The sequence below is a fragment of the Neolamprologus brichardi genome, chromosome 13 (assembly GCF_056152115.1).
Source record: "Neolamprologus brichardi isolate AB-2024 chromosome 13, ASM5615211v1, whole genome shotgun sequence".
Lineage (NCBI taxonomy): Eukaryota > Metazoa > Chordata > Actinopteri > Cichliformes > Cichlidae > Neolamprologus > Neolamprologus brichardi.
In genome coordinates, this window is record NC_142116.1 from 4028416 (window position 1) to 4054868 (window position 26453).

Consider the following 26453-nt stretch of genomic DNA (forward strand, 5'->3'; position numbering starts at 1 on the left):
GCTGCAATCTTTAGGAGAAGGCATGATGTACACGATATACAATCCTTGAAAAGGTGAAGATGAAATAAAGTAACAACAAAACCTGCACCTGCAGACATTTCTATAACTTGGACACAGAAGGAAACGGAAGAAATGACTGCTTAAAAAATGAATCCATTACTTAAATCAGATCTCAAGTTTGTGAAGCACCACCTGGATGTTCCACAACACCACAATGTTCTGTGTAAACAACACTTGTTTAGAGAAAAAGGCACACCAATGCCAGGAACTGAGCCAAACTGAAGCATGGTGGAAGTAGCATTATGATTTGGGACCATGTTGGAAAATCAGTAAGAGAACAATAAATTCATAATTTTAAGAAACAATATCAGAGCAGGAGTCCAAGACCTAATGTTAAGGACAGCCTGAGTGGTGCAACATGATATTGACCCAAAAGTACCAAAGAAAAGCAAAAACGCGATTAGCTTTTAGGTGTAATTACCAAGTAAAGATCCAAGTTTAATCAGATGCTTTTAGTTTTTTATGTATATTTAGTGTTTTTTTCCCCTTGCAAATGCTCATGTAATCAAACACAAAGCCTGAAGCAGGAAGTCTGGGTTAACTCTGATTAGGCTTTTGGATAACCAAGAAAATCTGGCTTTGTTGAACCTGCTCCACAGTACCCCCCTCTGCATTATTTGTTCAAAACTAGGGATGGGTATCGTTTAGGTTTTATCCGATACCGGTGCCAAACCGGTACTTTTGAAACGGTGCCGGTGCTTAAACGGTGCTCGAACCGGTGCTTAAAGAATGGAGAACACAAAATTGGTCCAAAAACCTCTCATGTTCAGCTGTTTTTTTGTAAAAAGATAACAATGTTAGCCTTTTCTGCAGCTATGGGGCATATATGGTATCATTCTTGGCTGGAAGCAGTGCTTAAACAATGGAAAAAACACAAACTTTGTCCAAAAACCTCTCATGTTTAACTGTTTTCCACTTTTTCTTTGGTCATTTTAGCCTTTTTGGCCAGGGTGAAGGGAGTATCTGCCATCAAACAAGAAGACAGCTGCATGTAGCTATGATGGTGTTTGCTAGTTCACCTTACATGCATTAATGTAATAACGTGGTTAGTGTACTCAACCTAAATTACACACAAACAACATTAAGCTACTCACGCAGAGAAGAACGGCTGCTGCTGCATCATCATCCTCATCATTTCTGCTACACTGGCAGGGCTAGGGGCCAGGACTCTCCTCTTCGGGTTTTTGGGGGATATTGCAAATTCCGGGTCGATAACAGGCACCACACCCGCAGTAGATGTGCTCGGTGTGAGGTCTCGCAGCGAGCTATCAAATACGGCGCATTTCTCGGCTTTTAAAAAAATGCTATGCGTCGCCAGGTGTTTCATCAGATTTGAGGAGTTACCTCCTTTGACAGTATCACAGTATCAGCTTAAAGCACTTGTTGCAGCTGCTGAGTTTGCATCTTTTGCTGTGAAGTACAGCCAGACTTTTGACCGCTTCGCCTTGGGCAATTTTAATCTGTAGCTCTGCTCTAAAAGAACGTACGTACCTGGACCCGCCTACTATCCTCGGAAACGTAAAATGATTGGCTAGAATCTAAAGTGTATCACAGCTCAGGGGGAAAAAAAGCACCGAAATGTGCGCTGCTTTTCGGTCTAGTTACTACCATTTATGACAGAACCGGTACCCATCCCTATTCAAAACCACTTAAATGAGCAAGACTCTATTACATATAGACCACCACATATGATGTGGATGGAGGAAAAAAAACATAAGAATCAAATAGACCCCCCACCCAGTCTCTGAGACTAGAAGCCAAAGCAAAGTGAAGCACAAGGAAGGTGAAGTGCCCTTCTTAAAAGGAGAACTGAAGCTTAAGAGAGGATGAAAGAGGCTTATTAAAAGTGTTGAATCCAGAGAAGAGACTTGGTAAATGGAGCTGCATCATCTCAAGAGGACTCTGTGACTTTAAAAGCTTTGGAGTCGCTCCCAGCCAACTGCCACAAAGGAATGAATATAGTAAGCCTATTTCAGCACAAGGAGATTTACTTTGATAAACACAATGTCATAAATTGCCTTGGGCCTTTATCTGAAGCCAAATATGATTTAAAAAGTACGTTCACTCATTTTAATCATAGTTTTCTTCTTTTAAGCTGTGGTTATATTTCCAAATATTTTTAATTTTGCTTCTCTACCCACAACGTAGGTTAGAGATTCATTCCAACTACTTACAATAGCTGCTCTGAAGAATATGTTAGCTGGTACAAGAAGCATGAACCTGCCCTACTCTGCCTTCTTACAAACTTTACTCTTGGATTTAACCACCGTTATTTCATGATGTGGGACTGTATTCACTCTGCACTCACTTTTTATCAAACAAATGCTCTGCAAGCCCGGACGCAGCGGAGGCCAAAATGGAGAGAGCTTTCCTTTTAGACGAGGCTGTTTTGTGCCGTTCTCGCCTCACAAAATAAAGTTTCTGAGTGGCAGAAGCTGCTCCTTTAATATTGAAAGCACTTTTGTCCTATTTTTTTTTGTATTTTGAATTCAAGCAGAACATTTCTGCAGGAAAGTGGGAAAAAAAAAGGTCATCTTTACATGTATGTTTTTGAAAAAACACACATGCAAACAGATTTTATGGTTTTGTGAGTGAGTTTGGATCCATTTTAATTAGTGATGTTGTCATTCTGGTGCAGTTCCGAGTTAGTTACGAACAGAAATCATGCAATTAAATTAGTCATTAATCTAATTGTTGATCAAAAAAAAGGGGCACCTATAAAAATAGTATTTTCAAAACATATATTCTGTTGCTCTGGATCTTTTTGCAGTGCAGGAATATCGTCTTTCGGGACAAATTCAAGTGCGACCCCAATTATAGATAGGATGGCTTTGAAGTAGCCGTCTCTATTTGTAGGCTGCATTTGGTGGTATGAGCTCAGATTTTGAACATAAAAAACATGAACATGAACATGAACATGAAAAAAAGTTATATTATTACATTTGTAAAAAGGGGAAGGATTGTTGCTAATAATCTAGAAAAAAAAATAATACAGTCTCCAAAAGTTGTTTCTGTTCTTCTGGACGTAGCGTTTTCAGTGGGAGAAACGTGTGTCACTCATCCAAGTGACTTCTTCAGTCTCAGCTGACTGCAGGTTTCCCCAATCTTAGAAACAATCTTATAAACAATACACACTTAGCAAATTTGCTGAAGCAGCAATCAATAATGATTTTTTTAAACATGCATACTGAATGTTGTAACTCTAATATCAAGAAGTTGAAAGACTTGCAAGAGGTTAGGTTTATGGGCAGAGGACATGTTTTTGTTTTACTCTTCAAGGGACCATAAAGTCCTGGATGCAAAGCTCCCACAAAAAGTGGACAGACACGTAAGCTGCTTAAAACGACTGTAATGGGAACAAGATAGGGGCCACACGAGACTGGAGAGCCTCATCACTTAAAACAAATGGTGAGTCAGCTACACAACACACACACACACACACACACACACAGCAAATGACAAGTGCTGATCTGGTAAAACTCTCAGCAAAGGTAAATAAAATTGAGACGAAACATTTTAGCTCATATATATTAAATATATTTTTTTTACTATAGAAAGATGTTTTTACTGCTGGGATTTTATGGGTTTAATTATGGCAGATTATTCACAGAATAAAACAAAACAAGACAAAAAAGACAACACGTGGTATTAAACTTGGGCAGTGGTTCCCAAACTTTTTTTGCTAGGCCCCCCTTTGTTTTACAAGAAAAGTGGTAAACAATTAAGCAAATACAAGTAATCTGCAATAAATTATAGGTAGTAATAAAATAAACTACTAACTCTTTTATGCTACGTGCACACCTACACGGGTATTTTTGAAAACGCAGCTGTTTCGTCCTCATATTAATCACCGAAAACTGAGATTTTTTAAAACTCTTTTTTTGCGTTTCCGTGTGGACGAGGAATACAGAGTTCGTCACGCAACGTCAAATTTATGTGCCTTCTTTCACGTCACGCTGTGTGCCACGTTATTGTTTACATGAGATGAATTGCAGAATGGCAAATAGAGACGAAATACTGTTAATCTGACTATCTGCAGGTTTTACACGCTTACATACACACACAGTTACTGTCCCTCCATTTACAAAGGCAGAGGCGTCACAGTGTGATTATTTTACGTGTAGTTGTTTTTTTTCCTGTGTAATAATATTCAACATTGCTGTCAATACATTTTTCCAAAAATGCCTCTCTGTGCAAAATGGGTTTAAAAACATAAACAGCTGTTGGATGCTGTTTGTCCGGGATTTGAACGGGGGAACAAATCATGGCAGGATCAGCCTGATGTTATTTGTATCCCGCTGTAACTTTACTGTATAAAGAGCTAACATCTCCAACATGTCAGGAGTAGTTAGTCATTACAACAAGTGTTTGTGAACTAAAAATCAAGAATCTGGGATACTGTTTGTCCGTGATTTAAACAGCCCAGCGCTGCTCCCGACAAAGGGAAAACCAATTCTGCAGGGAGACCTACCTCGGCACTTGTGCAGGTGAAGCCAAAGGGAAGATTTGCTTCACCATATTTTCTAGTCTTTGGCTTAGAATGAAGTTGGTTTGGAAACATATTCAGCGATGCTTCATCTCCTGCTTTGCGTTTGTGTGGGCGCCCGTGCTGGCAGTGTCCAAGTGTTTTGTTTTTTTTCCCGGGGCGGGCCCCACACTTTGGGAAGGTCTGAGCTTGGGAATAGTAAAACATGCAAATAGGCTGTCGATGAAAGGAGCCCAGTAGAGAAGGCCAATTAAAGCCAAATCAAAATGATCAAAGAATCAAACAACACGACAAGAAAGAAGAAATTATGGACTGTTCAATAAACTGCACATTAAAAGTGCTGACACACACAATGGTTTGATTTTTAAAAGCTTATGTATAAATTTACATTAACCAAAACCAAATACTTTACATTTATTGTGGAAGCACATACTGCTTGGATTTTAAATCAATACCAATTGATCCATTGAGATTTTCAAATTGCTGGAGTTTATAAACAGTTTCTTTTCTTCTCATACAAATTTGGTCATTTTATTGAAACTCTACTTCAATGAAATTCAAACAGGTAAATAATGAACCTGTTACTGAGCGACACCCTCAACATGGTCGCTCCCACAGTTGTGTTGTTTTGAGGTTGTGTAGATATGCTCTGACAGAAATCGTAATCAGTATGACTATGACTGTGTAATAGGACTATGTAGCGCTATGACAACGCACAGTGAGTGTTAGTGTTGAAAATGGAAAGCCTCCATTTCCATGTCCGAGCTAACACTCTAAGCTAAATTTTCTAAGCTAACAATCTCATGCTCTTGATGAACTAGGTACCTGTTGCTATGTCAACTTTATCTGATGTAGAGTTCAAGTTATGGCTGATTACATATTCTTTTACACAAGTGTGCACAAATAATCATTCATCAAAGATTGCTGGAATTATCTAAAATGTACAACTAATGCATGCAACTTTTTAAACTGAAGTTTAAAATGATTGTTATTTGGAATCTGAATCTGTATTAATGTGTCAGTGAAGATCTTGTATTGGTGGGTGTCCTGACCTGATTATGTTAATGTTGGATGCAAAATTATTGCGAAGAAAATAAATATAAAAAGACACTCTAAACCGAGACAAAGTGACAATATCTGTACAAATGTACAGACACCAAAGACAAAAACAAGTCCCAACGTCTCTCTGATTCTCTGCATTTATGAACGCACGCTCTCACACAGACAAATATGCATCCACGCACCTGCTGCAACCCGAGGGTGCTCGCCATCCACACCCCCGGGGGGAAATTGCTTGTTCATAATCAAAACAACAAACAAATGGCCCTCTGCTTGGCACACCATTTTGGAGTGACTCAACCAAAACACCCACCGCTGTGACGGAGACACATTTACAGCGAGCGAGAGAGAAAGAGGGATGCGGCGTCAGGGCAAATCAAAGGTGAAAGCGACAGCAGCACGGTGGCTTAGTGATGCACAAGTGAACACACACAAGTGAACCTTTTCTGCTTTCAGCCCTCTGTGGAGTTTCCAACAGAATAATGAAATATCCGTGTGCACTGAAAAGAAACGTTACACGGAAAAACAAGCACAAATGCCAAATGAGCAGGTGTACTTAGGACGTATGGCCGATTCCAATTCAGCGTTTATTTAGTTTATTTAGTCCGCTTAACTGAGTTTTGTTCCAAATGTGCCACGTTATTAACATGATAATCAGAGTGACCCGACATTGTCTTGAGTTCGTTTTTTTGTCCTAATTAAACTGCTGATGATCACAAGTATAGCTAACACATATTTAATAGCTGTTTCTATTAACCCTTTAAGACCTACCACAGAACCAAGGCCGCCATTATATTTTTACATGCTGTGGAGCCATTTTAGGGAGCATTTCAAGTTTCTATGCATCAATACAACCATTATAGCCCAAATTTTAATAATATGTCTGCATTAAGTCCATAGTAACGACATAAATTGCAAAAAAGTGCAATAAACTACAAAAAAATTGAAAATCGTTTTTGTTTTTTTAACATATATTTCTACTTGGAGAAATTTAAGAGGCTTATCCCTCAAAACCTTAAATACAAAAAAGTTGCAAAAAATAGTTTACAACAACAGGAAATTTATTTTGAGTGTCTTCATAGTTTTATTTTTGAAATACACCAATTTTTATATACTGCAGAAAAAAATGAAAAACAATCCTATGATGCAAATTTGCAAAGAAAACAGCATGTGCATCAAAATAAACTATTTCCAGCAGTGCAATTTGAGTTCTAAGCATCCCAGCAACTATTCAGAAAAGCATAAAGTCAAACATGACTTATAAAAACACCAGTATAGGCTTCTAAGGCCTACAAGTAAAAAACTACATTTTCCGCGAAAATGGCATCACTTCCGGTTTCGGGCAAGTAATGGCGGACATGCGATCGACGTCTATTTCAATGTAGGAAGTGTTATGAACAGCTGATCGGATCGGCAAAGTATGTTTTTGGAATATTATGTTTTTGTTCCTGCAAGCGCTTTTTATGCAACTTTTGCAAAGCTATATGTGGAAGGAAACTGTGACCGAGGACAAGCTGATGGCATAAGATGTAAGTACAACTCCTCCGGTTTCATATGCAAAAAAGATTATTGCGCTAGCTCACGTGGTTCCGGTTCTACAGGGATTTAAAAATAGTTACGCAAAACAGAGCGTGCCTGCTCCGATCGGCTTTAAAGGGTTAATAGTGGTAGACTCAATGTAGCTGAGTGATGATCAGGGTTTCCCACAGAGTCTCAGCTTGGGCAGGTTGCACATGGAAATTTGGTGATTTATTTATTTTCTTTTTACTTTTTATTCCATCTGAGACAATGATGCCAATGACTTACTAGTGGATAAACTAGTTCACTCACTGCTAACCAGCTACTGTAGCTGTGCTTTCTCCTGTTTAGTTCCCTACAACTAAATTAACACAAGTCATTTGGTCCTACTGTACTACCTGACAGCATAAGCAAGCAGTTCCATATTTAAGCACCAGTGAAGCTAGAGTCTGAGTCTTATCTGGGACCATTTTAAGCCTTATGTTCACTTGTTTACTTTTGTTTTTATTTATGATATAGAAATATTTGTGTTCACAAAGGCATAAAGACTTGAGAGAGAGCTCCGGCTGAGATACTCTCATTAGATGAGGGATGGCAGCTACAGACATCTGACTGTCTGAGTAGCCGAAGCCCAGACAATGTGTAGTGAATATTTACTGAGTTCTTGATACAAAAACATGTCTTTTGTTTGTGCTGTAAAGATCTCCATCTGAAAACGGGAGCATATGTGGTGCTTTAACTTCCTTTTGGAGCAGATACACTATAAACAGATGGATGCAGTTTGCAAGTTTTAAAAGTGACGAGAACTCGAACATGACTCAAGCAAACGTCCTTTCTTCCTTTTTCATAAGATAACTCTTTGTCATTGCACAGTCATACATAGTACAGTAGTACAATGAAATTGGAAAACTGTCCTACGTCGGCACTACATATAACACAACACGACCCGATACGACACATCACAACGCAACACAAACAACACAACACAGTATAATAACTTAGTAATAAAAAAAGAAGAAGAAGTGTATTGCACACTGTTATTATTGCACATTAATTATTATTGCACCTTGTTATAAATATAAATATTATTATTGTTTTAAACATTGTTACCTCCCCCCTAAAAAAGTCCAGGTAGGTAGCCAGTCAGGTCAGCTATTTGCATTGATCAGGGCTGTTGCCCTGTTGTAAAAGCTGTCCTTGAGTCTATTTCTTCGGGACCTCAGCAGCCTGAACCTCCTGCCAGATGACAGCAGCTTAAACACCCGGTGTCCTGGGTGCGTACAGTCCTTTTTTGGGCCATATTGATGACCCTCTGGAGTGCCTTTCTGTGTGCTGTGGTGCAGCTGGAGAACCACACACCGATGCAATATGTCAGCACACTTTCAATGGAGCAGCGGTAGAAGACGGTCAGCAGCTCCTTCTTCAGGTCCACAGCCATTGTTGAGCATTTTGTACATTTTAAATTTAAGAATCAGAAAGAAGAATTTTACAGGGAACGCTCATTGGCTAGCAACTTGTGATTGACAAGACACCACTTGTTTCACAACATCACAATGGCAATGTTTAAAACACACATCTCCAAGCCTTTAAAGGGGACTTTGTAGCATAGTAGATGATGCCAAAGTGGCTACATCCACCTTTTATACTGTCAGTGTTTTGAAGCCAGCCTCACAGACAGTTAAGGGACTGTTTTCAAATGTTTTTGAATTTGTTTCATTTTGCAACCCTGGTGCTGTTGTTTGAAATAGTGAAGAGGTTTGTGTTCCTGTTTATCAGAAAATATCAAAGTTTGTGTTGTAAAAAATTATCCTGGCCTTCAAAGGTATTCTAAAATTTATTTAGCTCTGCAGGTCGATCAAAAACAACACAATTCAACAGAAACACGTTTGAAGACAAAATGCAGTTGGGAAATATTGGCAAAAATCTGTGTCTCTCTAGGTTAAGTTTCCAAGGTCACATGGGGAGGACTGCATATGAGTACAAAATGTTCTGCACGCTGACAGCAGGAAAAGACTGATTAAAGTTGACAGAAAACATGTGGAGAGTCTCTGGTAGTGTGAGGGGGCAGGTGCTTTGCCCTCAGACAAAGTCACGTTCATGTCAGGAGCAGAGCTAGGGTTCAGGATTACTTAAAGGACACGGAGAGGTTGGCAAAAGGTCGTCAGTGGTGAGGGTCAAAGTCTAAATCGGGGTCAAAATGTCACATGCAGTAGGTATGACTCAAGATGATCAAGATAGGGATGCAACGATACCAATTTTTTCAAACCGATACGATACCAATACTTGGATCTGAGTACTTGCCGATACAGAGTACAAAAACCGATACTTCTACCACACACACACAAATGCAATGAATTGGAAGACAGGTTTTATTTTATTCTCTGCCAATAAAAAATAAAATCTTAATAAAAATGACCACAAAAATATTTCAACTGAAAAATAAGCACTTCTGTTAAATTATTGCGGAGTCTCCACATTGTAATTTTACAAAATATCACTGAACTATTGGCACTGTCTCGAGCTTTCAGAATAATAAATAAACACTTCTGTTCATTTATTATATTTCATATCGCAGCTCGAGTAAGACGGTGCAATCCTATGTTTTCCATGACCGGCAGTGGCTGGTCATCCAGAGCGATAAAATGAGTCAGAGCCTCTGTTATTTTAACTGCCCGTGGATTTTCTCTTGACATTTTTCTTCGCTTTTCCAAAACCTGAGTTAAAGTTGGCTGTTCCACACTGCTGACATTTTGTTTAGCCTAGCTACAGCAGCCTCCAGTTTCTCTTTTTTATCTGGAGCTGCCAGTCTCACTCGCCTAACCCTGTGCCTGTTTAGCGCGGGATGTCCCCCTAGTTGCCAATCTAAAAAACTACAACAGAAATGACAAGCCACCCTCTGATTAATGAAATAAGTTGGTATCGGTTAACTTTTCCGAGTATGAGTACACACACATTTTACGGTATCGGTGAATCCCGAGATCAAGACCCATGTGCTAGAGTTACTTTCTAGTTTTAACTGTTTGAAGGACTGAGACTGTTTAAGTACCGACACTAGATGCAAACATTAGTGTAAATGTCAAAAGAAATATGCAAGATAACACCAATAACTAACGCGACACCTCTTCCTCCACATATAGCTGTAAGCTTCATGCATACAGCGAGGGAAGAAAAGGTAAAGGCACCAGCTGCAAGAGCATGGAGGAGAAATAATGAGGAGGAAATATCATTATATAAACCATGTTTACCATCAATCATAACAACTCACGTTGCAAATCATTTCTCTAGATGGTTATTTGTTCTGAAAATCAAAAACAAATTGCCGCAGCTCTAATAAAACGAGTTAACATACTGATGTTTTGAGTGAAGTAATTGAAAAGACGGGGCAGAGAATCTATACCTGATTATTAAAATATATAACTGGTGGCAAATCATCAAACACACTCACTTAGATAGACTCAAATAACCTGAGGTATGCTATCATAGCTTAAGAATAAGGGGAAGAAATCTGTCCCAGCCGGGGTTGTCTTGTCTCATCATGCTGCATGTTGTACATGGCAAACCACACAAACACCAGAGCACTCAGCAGCTCTGCTTTCTACCCTCGCCTGCTAGATTTATTGATGCAGCAGTTTTCAGTCTGTCTCCGCGGCACATTGGCCCGCCAAGCCATTTAGGATATTGTAGTGCTGCAGCGGTGCAGTCTGGCAGTCACGGGAAAGCATGCACACACAACCCATGCACTCTTTAAACACTATTCTAGCTTTCCAATCACCCAAAATATCAAATCCTGAATCAACCTAATTTCACTGTTAATCCAAAACTTATGCAATAATCAGCAAATTTGCAATCATGAAATGGATTCGGTGTCACGATGAAGCATCGTTGCACATTGAAACATCACTGAGTGTTCTCTCCAGTCCGCTTCTTGTTGTCAGTCATATATTAAAGCATTAAAGTGACTGATTAAATAAATTTTATTTGATCGGGTCGTCTAATAATTCAAGACAAGTTAGATCGGGGTTGGCACACTCACAGCTGACACTGGTCTCCCTTGACGCCCTTGGTGGTACAGAAGCACTTTCCTGTGTTGACGTGGCAAACGTTGGCATGGCTGTTACACTTGCACGCTGTAAAGACAACAAGAGAAAGAGAAGAAGCAAAGATGTGTCAAGTTTGGTTTTTGAAAACTCCTGATATCAAAGAGACATAACAGAAAACCAGCAATTTCTTGATGACAACTTGTGGAAATAATGCTGAGGCGCCCTTCAAGCAAGACATTAATCTCCATCTACTGCAACGGACCTGCTCAGCACACAGCACTGAGACATGCATACTGTATATAAACACACTAATCCGCAAACATTGTCGTTCACAATGTTCCAGATGAGTAAATGTATGCAGACAAAGTGAGTTGTAGGAGGGATAGAGGCAGAAAGGAAACTGTGGGGAGGAAGCAAGAAGGCAGTTAAAATGGTTAAGAAAGCAGAGAAATGGCAAAAATAAAACACAGGAAAGGACAAATCACTCATGTCTTTGGAAGAAAATCAAGGCATCTTGCAGCTCTGAATCATTCCCATCATTCCCAATCATAACAGTTGTTTAGTTTCTGATTGAACTGATATCTCTTGTTTAACTAATTTCTTTTGTTCCCCTCTTCTTGGACAAAAGTGAGCTTAAGCTAATGCATTCTTCAAAGACTTCAAAAACTCTCACTCAAACAACACATTTCCCAACAGCTGCAAAGAAAGTGTTTGGTTAGGATTGTATCCATGCAATGAGAAGATCCCTGTTAAAATGATCAGGACTTTTAAAGGACGCAGAATCTTCTTGTTCCCCATGTTGTTCAAAGTTAAAGAAAGAAATGTAAATGATGTCCTCATTCTGTGGGATGTTTAATCCTGTAACTCAAACTAGCAGAAGAGCAGAAATAAAATAATTTGTTCAGCCGATTGTAGAATCCTTATTCATTCAGCTTTTCAGCTCAACCTCTTTACACATTTTCACACAAAATGAAGACAGACATTTTTTCCATCTTGCAGTACATTACAGGAGATTTATTCACAGCAGAAGTATGAACACGAGGAAAGGCTGCCTCAGCCAAGGACTCTTTCAATGTGCATTTCTTAGAAACCCATTAGCTTCTCAAAGTCATTTCAGTTATGGATAACTAAAATGTCTCAACCAATAAATATGAAAGTGTGTGTTACAAATGTAAGAACAATAGTGTGATGTATAGGGATGGGTACCGGTATCTGCTGCCATGATGGCACCGGTTCTGTCATAAACGGTAGTAACCAGACCGAAAAGCAGCGCACATTTCGGTGCTTTTTTTTCCTGAGCTGTGATACACTTTAGATTCTAGCCAATCATTTTACGTTTCCGAGGATAGTAGGCGGGCCCAGGTACGTACGTTCTTTTAGAGCAGAGCTACAGACTAAAAATGCCCAAGGCGAAGCGGTCAAAAGTCTGGCTGTACTTCACAGCAAAATAAGCAAACTCAGTAGCCTGCAACAAGTGCTTTAAGCTGATACTGTGATACTGTCAAAGGAGGTAACACCTCAAATCCGATGAAACACCTGGCGACGCATAGCGTTTTTTTTAAAGCTGAGAAATGCGCCGTATTTGATAGCTTGCTGCGAGACGACTTGCAGCCGTTCTTCTCTGCGTCAGTAGCTTAATGTTGTTCGTGTGTAATTTACGTTGAGTAGGCTAACCACGTTATTACACTGATGCATGTAAGGTGAACTAGCAAACACCGTCATAGCTACATGCTGCTGTCTTCTTGTTTGATGGCAGATACTCCCTTCACCCTGGCCAAAAAGGCTAAAATGACCAAAGAAAAAGTGGAAAACAGTTAAACATGAGAGGTTTTTGGACAAAGTTTGTGTTTTTTCCATTGTTTAAGTACTGCTTCCTGCCAAGAGTGATACCAAAGTTTGTGTTCTCCATTCTTTAAGCACCGTTTAAGCACCGGCACCGTTTCAAAAGTACCGGTTTGGTACTGGTATCGGATAAAACCTAAACAATACCCATCCCTAGTGATGTACCATTTATCTTGACAGGTGTAGCACTGTCCGTGCCAAAGTCAAACGTCCATATGAAGACCAATCCCACTTCCTAATGCAAATTAAGTTGCTATCAACTTCAAGGTCATCTCGAGCATTGTCGCACTGCTTTCAGCACTGCTGTTGTTATTTTTAGATCATTTCCTAGAGGTCCTGTTCTGACCACTTGCGCATGCGCATCTGTGATTTCACCGCATGGTTTCAAACCTGCACAGAGAGCACATATCATCGTCTGTCACACTGACCTTCGTGTCAAGGATCATCACTGAGGAACCAAGAGACCAAACTGCAGTCTACAGTGGATGTGACCACTGTTATTGTGAAATTGACCTCTCCTGCCTTAGGTGCCACCTTTTTTCTACAGCTCACTCCCATGAGCAATTAGGAATACTTAAGGCCAGAAAAAGGTGAGCTGTAGTGCCAGAGAGCCATGTTGTGTTGCAGCTAGTGAGCTGTGTGTGTGGTGATTGATTGCTGCTGCTATGTGGAGAGGAGTGTGTTTTGATACTAACCCTTTTTGACTTATTTTCAGTTTATCAACCAACACCTGAGTTTTGGTGTTTTGTTTCTTTAAAAGGTGATAGCGGTTTGTCCGTCTCTTTTAGTTTAGTTACTAATAGAAACATTAATAAAACCTGTTAATTGAACCATTTGGACATCTTTTGTTACTTTTCCTAATCCCCTGGACCTTTTTAGGGGAACGTAAAACCCACTGTGGCCTGAAGCAACAAAGCAAGCTCTGCACTGGTGATGTCATGATCCTATAATCGAATCATCTTTAAGGGACAGTCCTGGCTTCTTCACAACAATTTAACCTCTCTCTTTAAAGTTCTCAATAATTCGGTAAATTGTCGATTTGAGTGCAGTGTTACTGGCAGCAACAGCCTTTCTGGACAAGCCCTTTTTATGCAAAGTTATGAAGTTTTCTTGCACATAACCATGGTGAACAGAGAAAAATAACAATGATTTTAACCACCACTCTCCTTTTAAAGGATCCTGTCTGCTATTCAGACTCAACCAACGTGACAGAGTGATCTCCAGCCTTGTCCACTAGCACCTGTGTAAATGAGAGGATCCCTGAAATGATGCTTTATGTTGCAGTGCTGAACTGCAGTTTGTTTGTTTCTTCTTGAGATTCTGGAGTATACGCAAATTGGCATCACAAAAACTAAAGCAGCAAAACTGAGGCTATGTCCGCACATACACGTGTATTTTCGTTTTAAAAAATAATCCCGTCCACACGTAAAGGCAGAAATGAAGGAAAACGCTGCTAGGAACATGCCAAAGCAGCAGGTGGCGATATATTCCTAACCGTGTAGAAATGTTGGCCAATCAGAAGTCTAGAAGCCTCGGCAGGAAAAAGTAAACAAAGCTGGGGCATAGAAGCAGAACCGAGTCGTATGTGTGGAGGGACAGTAACTGTGTGTGTATATGTAAGCATTTAAACACTGCAGAGAGAACAATTAACAGTATTGTAGAAATTCATTTCACCGAAACAATAACGTGGCGCACAGTGTGAGGTCAAAAAATGCGCACACCTTTGACGCTGCGTTTTCTCCGTTTTTCTCATCCACACGTAAATGCAAAAACAGAGTTTTCAGTGACCGAAAACGCCGTTTACGTGTGGACGAAAGGTGCAAACGCATAGAAAAATCTGCGTTTTCAAAAATACCCGGGTACGTGTGGACGTAGCCTGTGATAATCAAAACTTGGGTAATTCTCAAAACTTTTGGCAATGACAAGATGTAAAAAAAATCCAACTTTAAAAGTGGATAGAGCCCTTTGGTAACAGTGTGGATGGTAAAATTTGACTTTTGCCAGCTATCTGTTGTAGTTAGTCTACTTTTGATTCGAGCCACAGAAATGTGAGTTTAATCTTTTTAATTACTTTCTTGTATAAAAGCATGATGTCGCCAGATAATTCACATGGAGCCAAGCCTATAATTTAAACACTAAATCACTTCTGCATGCAGCGCCTAAAGGTAGTGACAAACAAGAACGTTCTCTGCACCCTTGTAGTTCAGTGCGTATGTGTGTGCGTTCACATTCACACACAGCCACTCGTTACTGTGTCCCACTCCAGCTGAATTGACTTTGTGCTTTGTTCTTATTCTTTCCATTTGGCTCAGAGACAGGGCCTGTAATAAAAACAGTGGTGAGCTCAGGTCAAGGTAAAGGCAAGACGCAGATAATGAGAGGAAAGCAACCTCTTCAAGTCCTCCCTCTCCTCTTCTGCCTGGAAAGAGCGCTCGATTCGATTGCTTACACGGAGCAAACGCAAAGTAGCACACATAAACATTGCTACGGCACAAAAACAAGGGGAGCTTAAATGTCAGAAGGCTGAAAGCTGAACTGACATTCTGTGACAGATGCCGACTGGCGAGACAGAAACAATAACAAAATACAATTTCAATCTATTACTTTAAATTAAATTGACCCGTCAGAAAAACAGAAAACCTTTTCGGAGATGCACACTGAACTGCGCGGCTCCGGAAGATAACAGAATCTTGACAAGAAGTGGCTTTTAGACTTGAGATAATAGACAAATCACAGGTGTGTTAGCGCAGGCTCAGGTCACCCTGCTGTTCATACAATATTGATTTAGTTGGCAGCCAACAAAGGCGCACAAAGGGCACAGCCAGGAGAAACATGTATTCGTCTAGTCGCACTGATTTTGCCAGTGGCTCTTAAAGAATAAGAACAGGGGACAGAGGGAGAAAAACAGACAGAAAAGTACTGTTTTGGTTTGGAGGCTGGCACTGAACACTGCAATCATCTGAGAGCTTCACACACAAGGTTCAACACAGAAGAAGAAAAGGCCTCTCAGCCCCCGCTGTCTAACTGTAATCTCAAAGGCCTAATTAAAGGCTGAATTAAGACACTTGAACAGAGACGTAGCGCAACCTCTTTGGCTGCCACTTGATGCTAGAATTAAGTTCAATTATTTAAGATCTCACAGTATAACAAAGTCAATTTTGCACCATTATTTCTTTCCTTTGATTAAACAAACATGAAACTACTGTAATCCCCTCAGCAGAAAAAGCCACCCTGCTTCCAACAGAGCAGGCCCGGCACAGACAAATCCTCTGCTCTGCGTGTTCTGATGAGTGCCGTGACTAGAATCTAGTCCAGCCGTTTGTCCACAAAACCGTATGCACGAATTCAAATTTCAGCTGAAGTACTGCTCAGTGAGACAAGTTAAATACAATTTAAATTCTAAAGAGTTTGGTTTCGAGTAAAATGTGAGCACAAAATAAAAATAAGTTTGTTCTATTTGACAATTACACAGCATTTCCAGCTCTTGGTTGTACATCCTACTTTCCTACTTCCGACTGGGGCAATAAGGCCTGTTTTGGAGCGAATAAATGTGTTAAACATCCAAAAGTACTCTAGAATCAGTGGCTGTATCCTGCAGTTTTAGCACTATTTTGATTTCTCTTAACACATTACTGACAAATATTCAATAATTATAAGGAAGTTGGTAGAGCACCATGTGAAAGCAAGTTACATTTGACATCATCTTCATTAGGGCTGCCACAAACAATTATTTTGATAGTCGACTAGTCACCGATTATTTTTGCGATTAGTCGACTAATCAGATCATCATCCACTGGACGTAAAACGTACAGCTTATTGCACCAGCAGCATCTGCTCTTATATAACTATCATTAGCTTACAGCTTTAAGTGTTTAAGGTATGTGCTAACTAAAAATAAAGACAAGATGATAGTTTATTAAATTCTAATAAAATTTGCAGATTGTTTCGTTTATTTTGTGACCCAGAAAGAATAATAAGAGTAATATTAAAACTAACTAGCTGCCGCCATTGTTGGAACCTGAGCAGGGTCGCGCTATGAATTCTGGGATAGGTTGGGCCACGTGGTATACACCCGACCCATCCTTCAAATCTGGGGAAATGAAGGGTGCATTTGTTGGCCGCTTGTCAGAGTCTTCGAATTTGGACAGTCTGTAACGTAATCGGCCTACAAATGCGGGCACAGGAGGATGGGTTCCTGAATTTGGACAAAGCTATGATACCTGACACTGCTTCTTCTTCTTCGGGGTTTAACGGCAGCTGGCATCCTTGTACATGCATTGCTGCCATCTTCTGTTTCAGTCCGTTATTACACTCTTAAATCCTACTACTTATTTCCTGCGTCTTTTGGGATCTTACAAAGCTTCAAACGACACGTCGACTATTAAATCAGTCGTCGACGATTTTGATAGTCGACGTAATCGTGACTAGTCGACTAATCGTGGCAGCCCTAATCTTCATATTAAATCCTTAGTCTTCACAAACCTTTTTCTTGGCCCAAAACAATGTAAGAGTCCATTTACTTGATCATATAGTTTGATATTGATTAGTTTAACTGTTGTGATCAGATTCATTGCCTTTATGTTTTGTGCTACTTTTGCTTTTAAGTCTGCAAAACTTAGAGGTTCCACTTCTGATTACTTTGTTAAAAATGATTCGACTGCAATCCTGAAAAGATATCATGGTTCCAATGAACTCGTGCAGATTTTTTTCTTAAATCAAAGACGAATCATGATGGTTAGCACAGCGGCAACATCAAAAAGATCCTGGATTCAAATCCAAAGGGGTGGAGGTTACATATTCACCACATCCCTGCATAGGTTCTATTTGTTTGTACCCTAGCTTCTTCCCCTGGTCCAAGGATATGCATCTCAGATTAATGGGTAAATTGACTGTAGGCATGAATAATAAACTGATCTGGGATGACCCCTGCATCACCATGGATTGGATAAAGAGAAGAAAATGGATGGGTGGTATAAGAGCAATCACTTCACAGCATATGGGCCACTCTAGGACAGGTGACCTTTCAGTGTAAAAACATCCATCCATCCATCTTCATCCGCTTTATCCGAGGCCGGGTCGCGGGGGCAGCAGCCTAAGCAAAGAGGCCCAGACCTCCCTCTCCCCAGCCACCTCCTCCAGCTTATCCAGGGGAACACCAAGGCGTTCCCAGGCCAGCCGAGAGATATAATCTCTTCAGCGTGTCCTGGGTCTGCCCCGGGGCCTCCTCCCGGTGGGACATGCCTGGAACGCCTCACCCAGGAGGCGCCCAGGGGGCATCCTTGTCAGATGCCCGAACCACCTCAGCTGGCTCCTTTCGATGTGGAGCAGCAGCGGCTCTACTCTGAGCCCCTCCCGGATGGCTGAACTTCTCACCCTATCTCTAAGGGAGATGCCAGCCACCCTTCGGAGGAAGCTCATTTCTGCCACTTGTATCCGCGATCTCGTTCTCGTAAAAACATCTAAAAAATAATTTACAAATGTGCATTAATCAGTTTTCACCTCATGTTCTCAATAAAATTATGTAAATTTCACAGCCACGAAACACTGAAAGTAATTCAATGAAGTCTACCAAACATTTGTCAGTACAGCACACAGCTAATCTATTTGATAATGCAGTTCAAAGTAATGTGGCTAGTACTGATTTACGCGTGATGGGGTCTTGAGTTTCTCTTTGCAGAATTTCAGCCAACTGAGAATCAAACTGTTGAGTAAAAACAGCCTGTTTTAGTTTAAGCGTTGTGTTCAATAAATTGCATGCTGAAAAAAAATGTTTAGTCTCCCATTTCTTCTTGTTGCATGTTGAAGCTCTACTTGGAACCTTGTTAAGATCCAACCATGCAAAATAGGATTTTTTGCCATTTTTCAAGTGGTCTTAAACTTTTGATTGGGACTGTATATGTAATACATTACTTTTCCAACCCTAGCCACAGCTCAACTGGAAATGACAACTGAAGAAAAAGAAGAAAAAAAGAAATGCAGTTCCTGACATTACCCTTTTATCCTCATTCTACAGTTAGCAGACTTCAGAAGGGATGAGGAAAATGTTAGGGAAGTCTGTAACTTTTGAAAAGTTGAGTCTGCAACTTTTATAAAGTGCAAACTGTGTCCAGGCCTGGTATACTGTAGGTGCTGCTAATATGACTTTGCAAATATCTGCATTGACAGCATGCCAGCACAAAGTTAGCAGTGACAAATCCAGAGTGGTTTTAAAGCTGAGTGCATATTGATCCCAGCCAAGCAGCCAGAGCCTGATCTTAGACCATTAACAAAAGGAGTAGTGACAATGCCTCTCAGACCAGCTTATAGAGTACTGCAAAAGTAACTTATTAAGTACTGTAAGAAATCGCTTTCCACACAGAGTAATTCAGTGATGTAATGCAATACTTTTTAAAGTACTGTGTAATGCAAAATATATGACTGAAAAACAACTGATTATGACAGAACATACGTTGCATTTTACCTAACATCCATATATATAATAGCTACTGTATAAACCCAGATATCCCCCAACACACACATTTGGCACACCCCAGTGTAACAAGTGTTATTAGTCAGAATTCACTAATACTTCTAAAAACTACCGATTCAACCAACATTATCTTTACTTTAAGAAATACATGTCATGTTCCTGGGTCTGTTGACCCAGCGTTTTAAGTTTTAGTTTATTTGGATGTTGTTTATGTTTAAGTTCATTAGATTAGCGAAGTTCATTTGGTTATTAGACTCCTTGTGTTTTCTTCCCCTGTATTTAAGTTTCCCTCACCCTTTGTGTTTCATGCTGCGTGTCTTATGTTATCAAGTTCGTATTATCACGTCTGTCTCGTGTTTCCTGTTTTATTTTGAAGGAGTCGTGTGTTCTTTGTTCATTGTATTTAGTTTCACTTCCCTTGTCCTGTCATTAGGCTCATGTCAGTCAGCTGTTCCTCCATGTGTTCCCACTTCCCCTAATCACCTCCTGTGTATTTAAGTCCTCTGTTTTCAGTGTGTCATGGTCAGGTCGTCTGTTGTCCACGCCATGCTTCCAAGTTTCTTGTCTAGGTTTTTCTTATTGTTTGTTTAGATTTCCCAGTTTAGGTTTGTGTTAATTTTGCTTCAGTTTGCCCTTTGTTTGTACCTTTTTTTACCAGCCATATTAAACGGCTCGCTTTTTGTTAACATTTCAAGTTCTGTTTCCTGTTCCTTGGAGTCTGCGTTTTGGGTCCTTTTGTCAACCCCTACAGTCTGCCCTCGCCAGACTGTGACAATACACTACTATATTTTTCACTTGCTGACAAATATACTCATGGAAAAATGTAATTAGTAGCATGAGCTGGATTATACAGTGAAGCAAACATCAGCAACAAAGGAAATTTGTACACAATCTGACTCTGACAGCTAATGGATTCTCTAGAATTCCTCCTGAACAAACTGAAACACTGTGAAAGTTTAAACCTAATTAGCCCACCATATGAAATGACTAAATACAGCAATCTGGCAGATATAACACAGCTATGTTTTCCCTGTTATGGACCGGCAGTTCCCTCCTGTATCAAAATGAGTTTTCAACCAGTAAGCTGTTAATAAAATGCATCATGCAAATAAGATTGAACATTACTTGAAACTTGTTTAAGTTTTTCTAATGTGGCAATAAGATCTGTTTAACCAGACTTCTTTTATCAAACTTTTCAGATAATAAAGTACAATCCATGTTTGTCCTGCACAGACATCATGATGACGACCAGACGACCTGACCAAGGACGCAAAAAAAAAGTCTTATCTTATCTTATATTAGTCTTCTAAATGTCTACTTATGACTCAGTGCGTGCTGAGGATATGCACAGGATATTACCCTCTATTGAAAGATGATATGGAAGCTAACTCTACCACTTAAATATAGCTATAGTTCTCTTTAGGTTAGGAGTTCTCAGAATTCACTATTCAATAAACCCTTTCATTAAGACAGACTCTTTCAGTAAAAATGGAAAATATTTTTGAATCTTTTTAATACAGATATATTGTCACTAAAAGTAAAATAAGTACTTAAGTCATCCGGTCCATCCACATAATATGACGTATTCAAGTGCCAAGAGTAGGGGGAGAAAATGAATAAATAAATGAATGAATGAAATGGATGGAGGAGAAAGCACATCAAGCAAATGCTGACAACACAAAAATAAGCAATGGGGAAAAAAGAAACCTGATCTCTTAGCAAAAAAATTGATATAAATCATATTTCCCATGACTTGTGTGAGCCCCTGAAGAGAGTACAATTTCTCACTCCACTGCCTCCGCATGTACGCGCACAATAAAAAGCCAGACTGTTGCCAGTATGTGTTTGAATGTGTGTTTAGGTGAGAAGGTGGCCGAGTATGTTCGTCAGTCAGAACACCTGACTCAAGAATGAACCTTTTATGTTACTTCGGTCTGTTTTGTCTTATTCCCGATAGGGTTGCAGGTACAAAACTCAATGCAACTTCATTTCTGCAGAAAAAGGTTAAAAAAAAATATTTTTGTGCAGTTGGACTTCCAAACCAGCAGATTCTTATTTCTGCTTAATATTAAGGAGCTTAAACAAGACACATTACCATTCTTGTGTTGTGTCCTTTTGGTCGGTGTTTCTTTGGTTTTATAAAGCTGAATTTTGATAGCTATAAAAACACTGGCTGTAAAACTGCTATGTTAGGTCATGAGACTTGTCGTTCTCCAATTCAATCACCAGTTGCACCAGTGCTGCATGTTGCTGCTGTACTGTTCACTTGGTTATGTGTAGATGATTAGATGTTAAGTAGGGGTGCAACATACACAAAATTCATGGTTCGGTTCGGTTCTTTGGTGTCACGGTTCGATATTTTTTCGATACAAAAATAAAATGTTCATGCCTTTTTAATTTGTCATTTATTAAAATTATAAATATATATTTAAACTCAAAAGTACAGTTTTTAAATTTAATGTTGCTGAAACAACAAAGTAATAATAAAAAAAAAAATGTCTGATCGAGAAATCCCTCATCTTTGGAAAAGAGAGTTTATTACAGAGAAATGGCTCTTTCCAAAATAAAAGCTATACTATACGCTTCTTCTGGGCTATATTCTCAGCAGCATATTAAACATATCAGGTCCCCATAAGGAGAATCATGTGCTAACGGCTGTCTAAATGACTCGGGTAAAGTTTGTAGCATGCGTGCTTGTTGTTTTTGTCTGCTTCCACTTGTCTTTGCACGAGGATGATGTCGGAGTAAATGTGCAGTCATATTCGTTGTGTTCCCACTAGTGCTGTCAGCGTTAATCTGAAATGACGTTAACGCCACAACACGGCAAATCTCCGTTAACGAGCTACCGCGGATCACCCTGTGTGTGGGGCTGGACGGCCAACACGTTAACGAGCTAACTGCGCTAACACACTAGTTCTCACCAATGTAATTGAGCATTGCGTGGCACATCCGACATACTGTTTTACTTTTGTCCATGACTCGCTTACCTTCAGGGTCATACGTCACATGAAAACCAAAATAGTTCCAAACACCAGATCTGAATGAGGGTGGGGGAGGTTCAATTTGCCATGTTGCAACAAGCTTAACTTCTGTCTTGCTAGCTTGCCCTGCGCTCAGTGAATCTGCATTCGACTACTACGCCTAGACTGCACTGTCGAGCACAGATCCACTGAGCGCTCAACACAGACAGCATCATCAGAAGGAAAGTTGATCAAATAAATTAAAAATTTTGTATTGTTCATACATATGCGTACCGAACCAAAAGCACTGTACCGAACGGTTCAATATTGATACGAGTATTGTTGCACCTCTAATGTTAAGGTTAGAAAAAGGTTAGACAAAAAAAAGACATTACCCTTTAATTTCAACTTTTCAGTTCTTCAGAATAAAAGCACATGTTTACATCAAGAAGAAAAAACAGGTATCACACCAAAAACTAGTGCGACCATTACAGGCATTATTCTGAATTATCTCCAATATTCATTCGCACACTATGCTGAAAACCATGAACTCACACCTGAAACACTTTCACATAAACTAGTGAAACCTTTTACACGTGTTATCAAAAAGCTTCCTCACATACTAATCAAATGTGTTCATTTATATATCTGGACATTTCACACAGACAATTCACATACATACTGAAAATCATGCAGACACAAATGAAATGCTTTTACCTCTACAGTTGAAAAGCTCTTTAGAAAATCTGATGAATGCTTTTACGAAGACTTGGAAAATATTTCATGCACACCTGAAGGCAAGAGAATTTGATCTAAAATGTAAAGTAACTGAGAAAATAGATTGCATATTAAAACATGGGGAAGTGCATCTCAAACTAATGTGTGCTACTTTTGTTCATGTTTGTGCTGTTTGCTCCTGCCACTGAACCAATAAACGACAAAAGATTGCAATGCACTTTGGGTTTTTTTTTTTGAGGAATGCATGCAAACTCACCTGCATTGGTTGATTGCCTAGAGAACTAGACCCAAATGTGCTACCATGTTCTGCTTTAACGCCACACAAAAAATTGCCCCACAACCTAACAGCAATCCTTAACAACACTGATCTCAGCTAAAGCCATCAGAAGCCTGTCCAAAAACAATAACTATTAGCCAGCTACCTTTAGCATGGCTCATCCTGGCAGCGTAGCAACATGCCGATGCCAGCTGCAGCTTCAGTCCAAACACACTGTATCACATTATCTACATCAGCAGTGATTCAGCACATGTGCAGGATGCACAAGGAGAAAAAGGTCAAATATAATTTGCCACATCACTTATTGAATTTTATACATTGGTGTGAAAAAGTGTTTGCCCCTTTCCTAATCTTCTATTTTTTTAGTATGTTTGTCACATTTAAGCGTTTCAGATCATCAATCGTCGTGTGTCTGGCGACACTCTCGATGGAGGACATTGGACGACATCTATCAATTCGAAACCACATTAACAGAGTTCTGGCTGATTGGAGCTGGCTCGGACCATCTTCATCTCATGCGGCCCTGCTGGCGCCAACTGGATGCTCAAGGCAAAAGCTGACGGGAATAACAAAATTCTCCCTTAGATAACAGGACTGTGTTGTGACGTTCTTCCCCTCATTCAAGGCCACCCGCGTCGACCGAAGACTGTTGACTTTTGCTTAACCAGGTGAAGGGACACTTTCTCTCGGTTGAACACACACACACACACGGACACATACCTACACTCCAGCCCCCACCCCTCCAAACAATTTCGAAGCTTATGTCTTCTACGTTGTGAGATGTGATGATTTATGTGCTGAGGTGGTTTTTCTGTTCTCAAACTGATCTCCCTGTTGGAGCTCAGTCTGGGGGAGTTCTTTTTTTCTCCTCGTGTTTCCATATGTTGTGCATTTTCTATGGTTTCGGTTTGGATCGCTGCTCGTGCGGTCGACCGGCCAGTGCTACCCTAGCCTGACCTGTCTCCCCAATGTGATGTTTGTGTATTATATGTATGGTTGGCAGGGTATCATGTATTTTAATTGCCCCTTGGGGATAAATAAAGTTTTGTGGACTTTGATCAAAGAAATCTAAATATTAGACACAGATAATACTGGTAACATAAAATGCAGTTTCTAGATGAAGGTGTTTATTATTAAGGGGGGGAAATCCAAACCTACATGGCCCTGTGTGAAAAAGTGATTGCTCCCCATTATAATATGTATTAAATGTGGTGTATTACATCTTTAGAAAGCTGAGTTTGATTTCTGTAGCCACACCCCGGCCTGATTACTGCCACGCCTGTTCTCAATCAAGAAACTTAAATAGGACCATCCTGACAAAGTGGAATAGACCAAAAGATCCCCAAAATCCAGCCATCAAGCTGTGATCCAATGAAATTCAGGAACAAATGAGAGGACAAGTAATTGAGATCTCTTAGTCTGGAAATGTTTATAATGCCATTTCTAAAGCTGTGGGATTCCAGCGAACCACAGTGACCATTATGCACAAATGGCAACCAACCAAAATTACCCCAAAAGTGCAGCAACAACAACCAATGAACTCCAAGCCTAACTTGCCTCAGTTAAAGTCAGTATTCATAACTCCAACATAACAAAGAGACAAAAATGGCCTGCATGGAGTTCCAAGATGAAAATCACTGCTGAGCAAAAGAAATAAAGGCTCATCTCAGTTTTTCAGAAATCACTTTTCACACAGGGTCATGCACATTTGGATTTCTTTCCCCTTAAAAATAAACACATTTACTTAGAAACTACATTTTGGTTTCTTGTGTTATCTTTATTACATGTGTTTGATGATCTGACTTCAGTATGACAAACATTTAAAAAAAAAAAAAGGAAAATCAGGAAGAGGGTAAACACTTTTTCCACTGTAATTCTAAGCTAATAACAGCATATATTTCAATTAGGTATTTAGAGCTGGAAAAATTCAGTACAGCTAAATGCAACATTATAAATGAGGGATTGTAAATAACAGCTCTTCATGTCTGTGAAGGTTCTCAGTCATCCAGGTCATCGTAGTCCAAGGAGCTTGCAAAGAAAAGCGTCTGGACTTCTTTAAGTTGCTTGAAGACGTTTCACCTCTCATCTGAGAAGCTTCTTCAGTTCTAAGGACTCAAGACTCAGCTGTCCATCTGCATCTAAAGGTCAAAGGTCACTCTTTCGAGGATGCCAATGTTCACATTTTGGACAGAGAGGACAGATGGTTGAAAGAGGAGTGAAAGAAGCATCTATGTCCACTGTGAGCGACCATCTTTGAACAGAGGCGGTGGTTTACGACACCAACTCTCCATCTATAATCCAGTTTTAGTTCCCTCCCCAGACGCCTTAACGTCCACTCACATCCTGGGCCATCTGACCTCAGGAATTCGCATGATAAGGTGGGGCCAGGTTTCACAATGAGCTCACCTGAAACTCTGGCTGATTGGGACCCACACCCAGTTTCACACCTTGGCTCAGGCGATTAGAGGATCATCAGGGGGTCCTTTTGTCCCTCTGTGGGGGGGAAACTCCCACTAGGTTTAAATCTGGGACTCTCCACCATTTGACCTTAGAACTGAAGAAGCTTCTCGGATGAGAGGTGAAACGTCTTCAAGCAACTTAAAGAAGTCCAGACGCTTTTCTTTGCAAGCTCCTTTGACAACAGCTCTTCATAATAATTTTCCCCCTTTTTCTTCATTCGTTTCCATTCTGTAAATGAACCACAGTGATCACTGCCAATAGTAATTTACTTATTCATATGCATGCTACTTCTACTTTTATTAAAATATGTTTTAAAGCTTTTTTTTTGTTTGTTAAATGTGCAGTTTTGGGTTATTTAAACAAAAAATCCCCACTAAAATATGCCATTGCTAGATTATAATATAATAAGCTATCCAACTGCAACATTGGGAGCATCAATCAATAAAAAAACAACATTAAATGTATACAAGTACAGATTTGATATGTGCTGCTCTGCATAAAGATCAAGTTAACTACGTTTAAAATCAATCCTGATACAAATACT

General features: G+C 39.8%; 1 protein-coding gene across 3 annotated transcripts in view; it reads right to left on the reverse strand.

Annotated features, from left to right (window-relative positions):
• atrnl1a (attractin like 1a) overlaps nt 1-26453 on the reverse strand; it is a 359651-nt gene that overhangs the window by 202492 nt on the left and 130706 nt on the right. For all 3 annotated transcript variants that reach the window (XM_087849988.1, XM_087849987.1, XM_087849989.1), the window contains one exon: nt 11157-11250. In XM_087849988.1, the coding sequence (XP_087706114.1) occupies nt 11157-11250 (94 nt within the window). The remainder of the gene's footprint in view (nt 1-11156; nt 11251-26453) is intronic.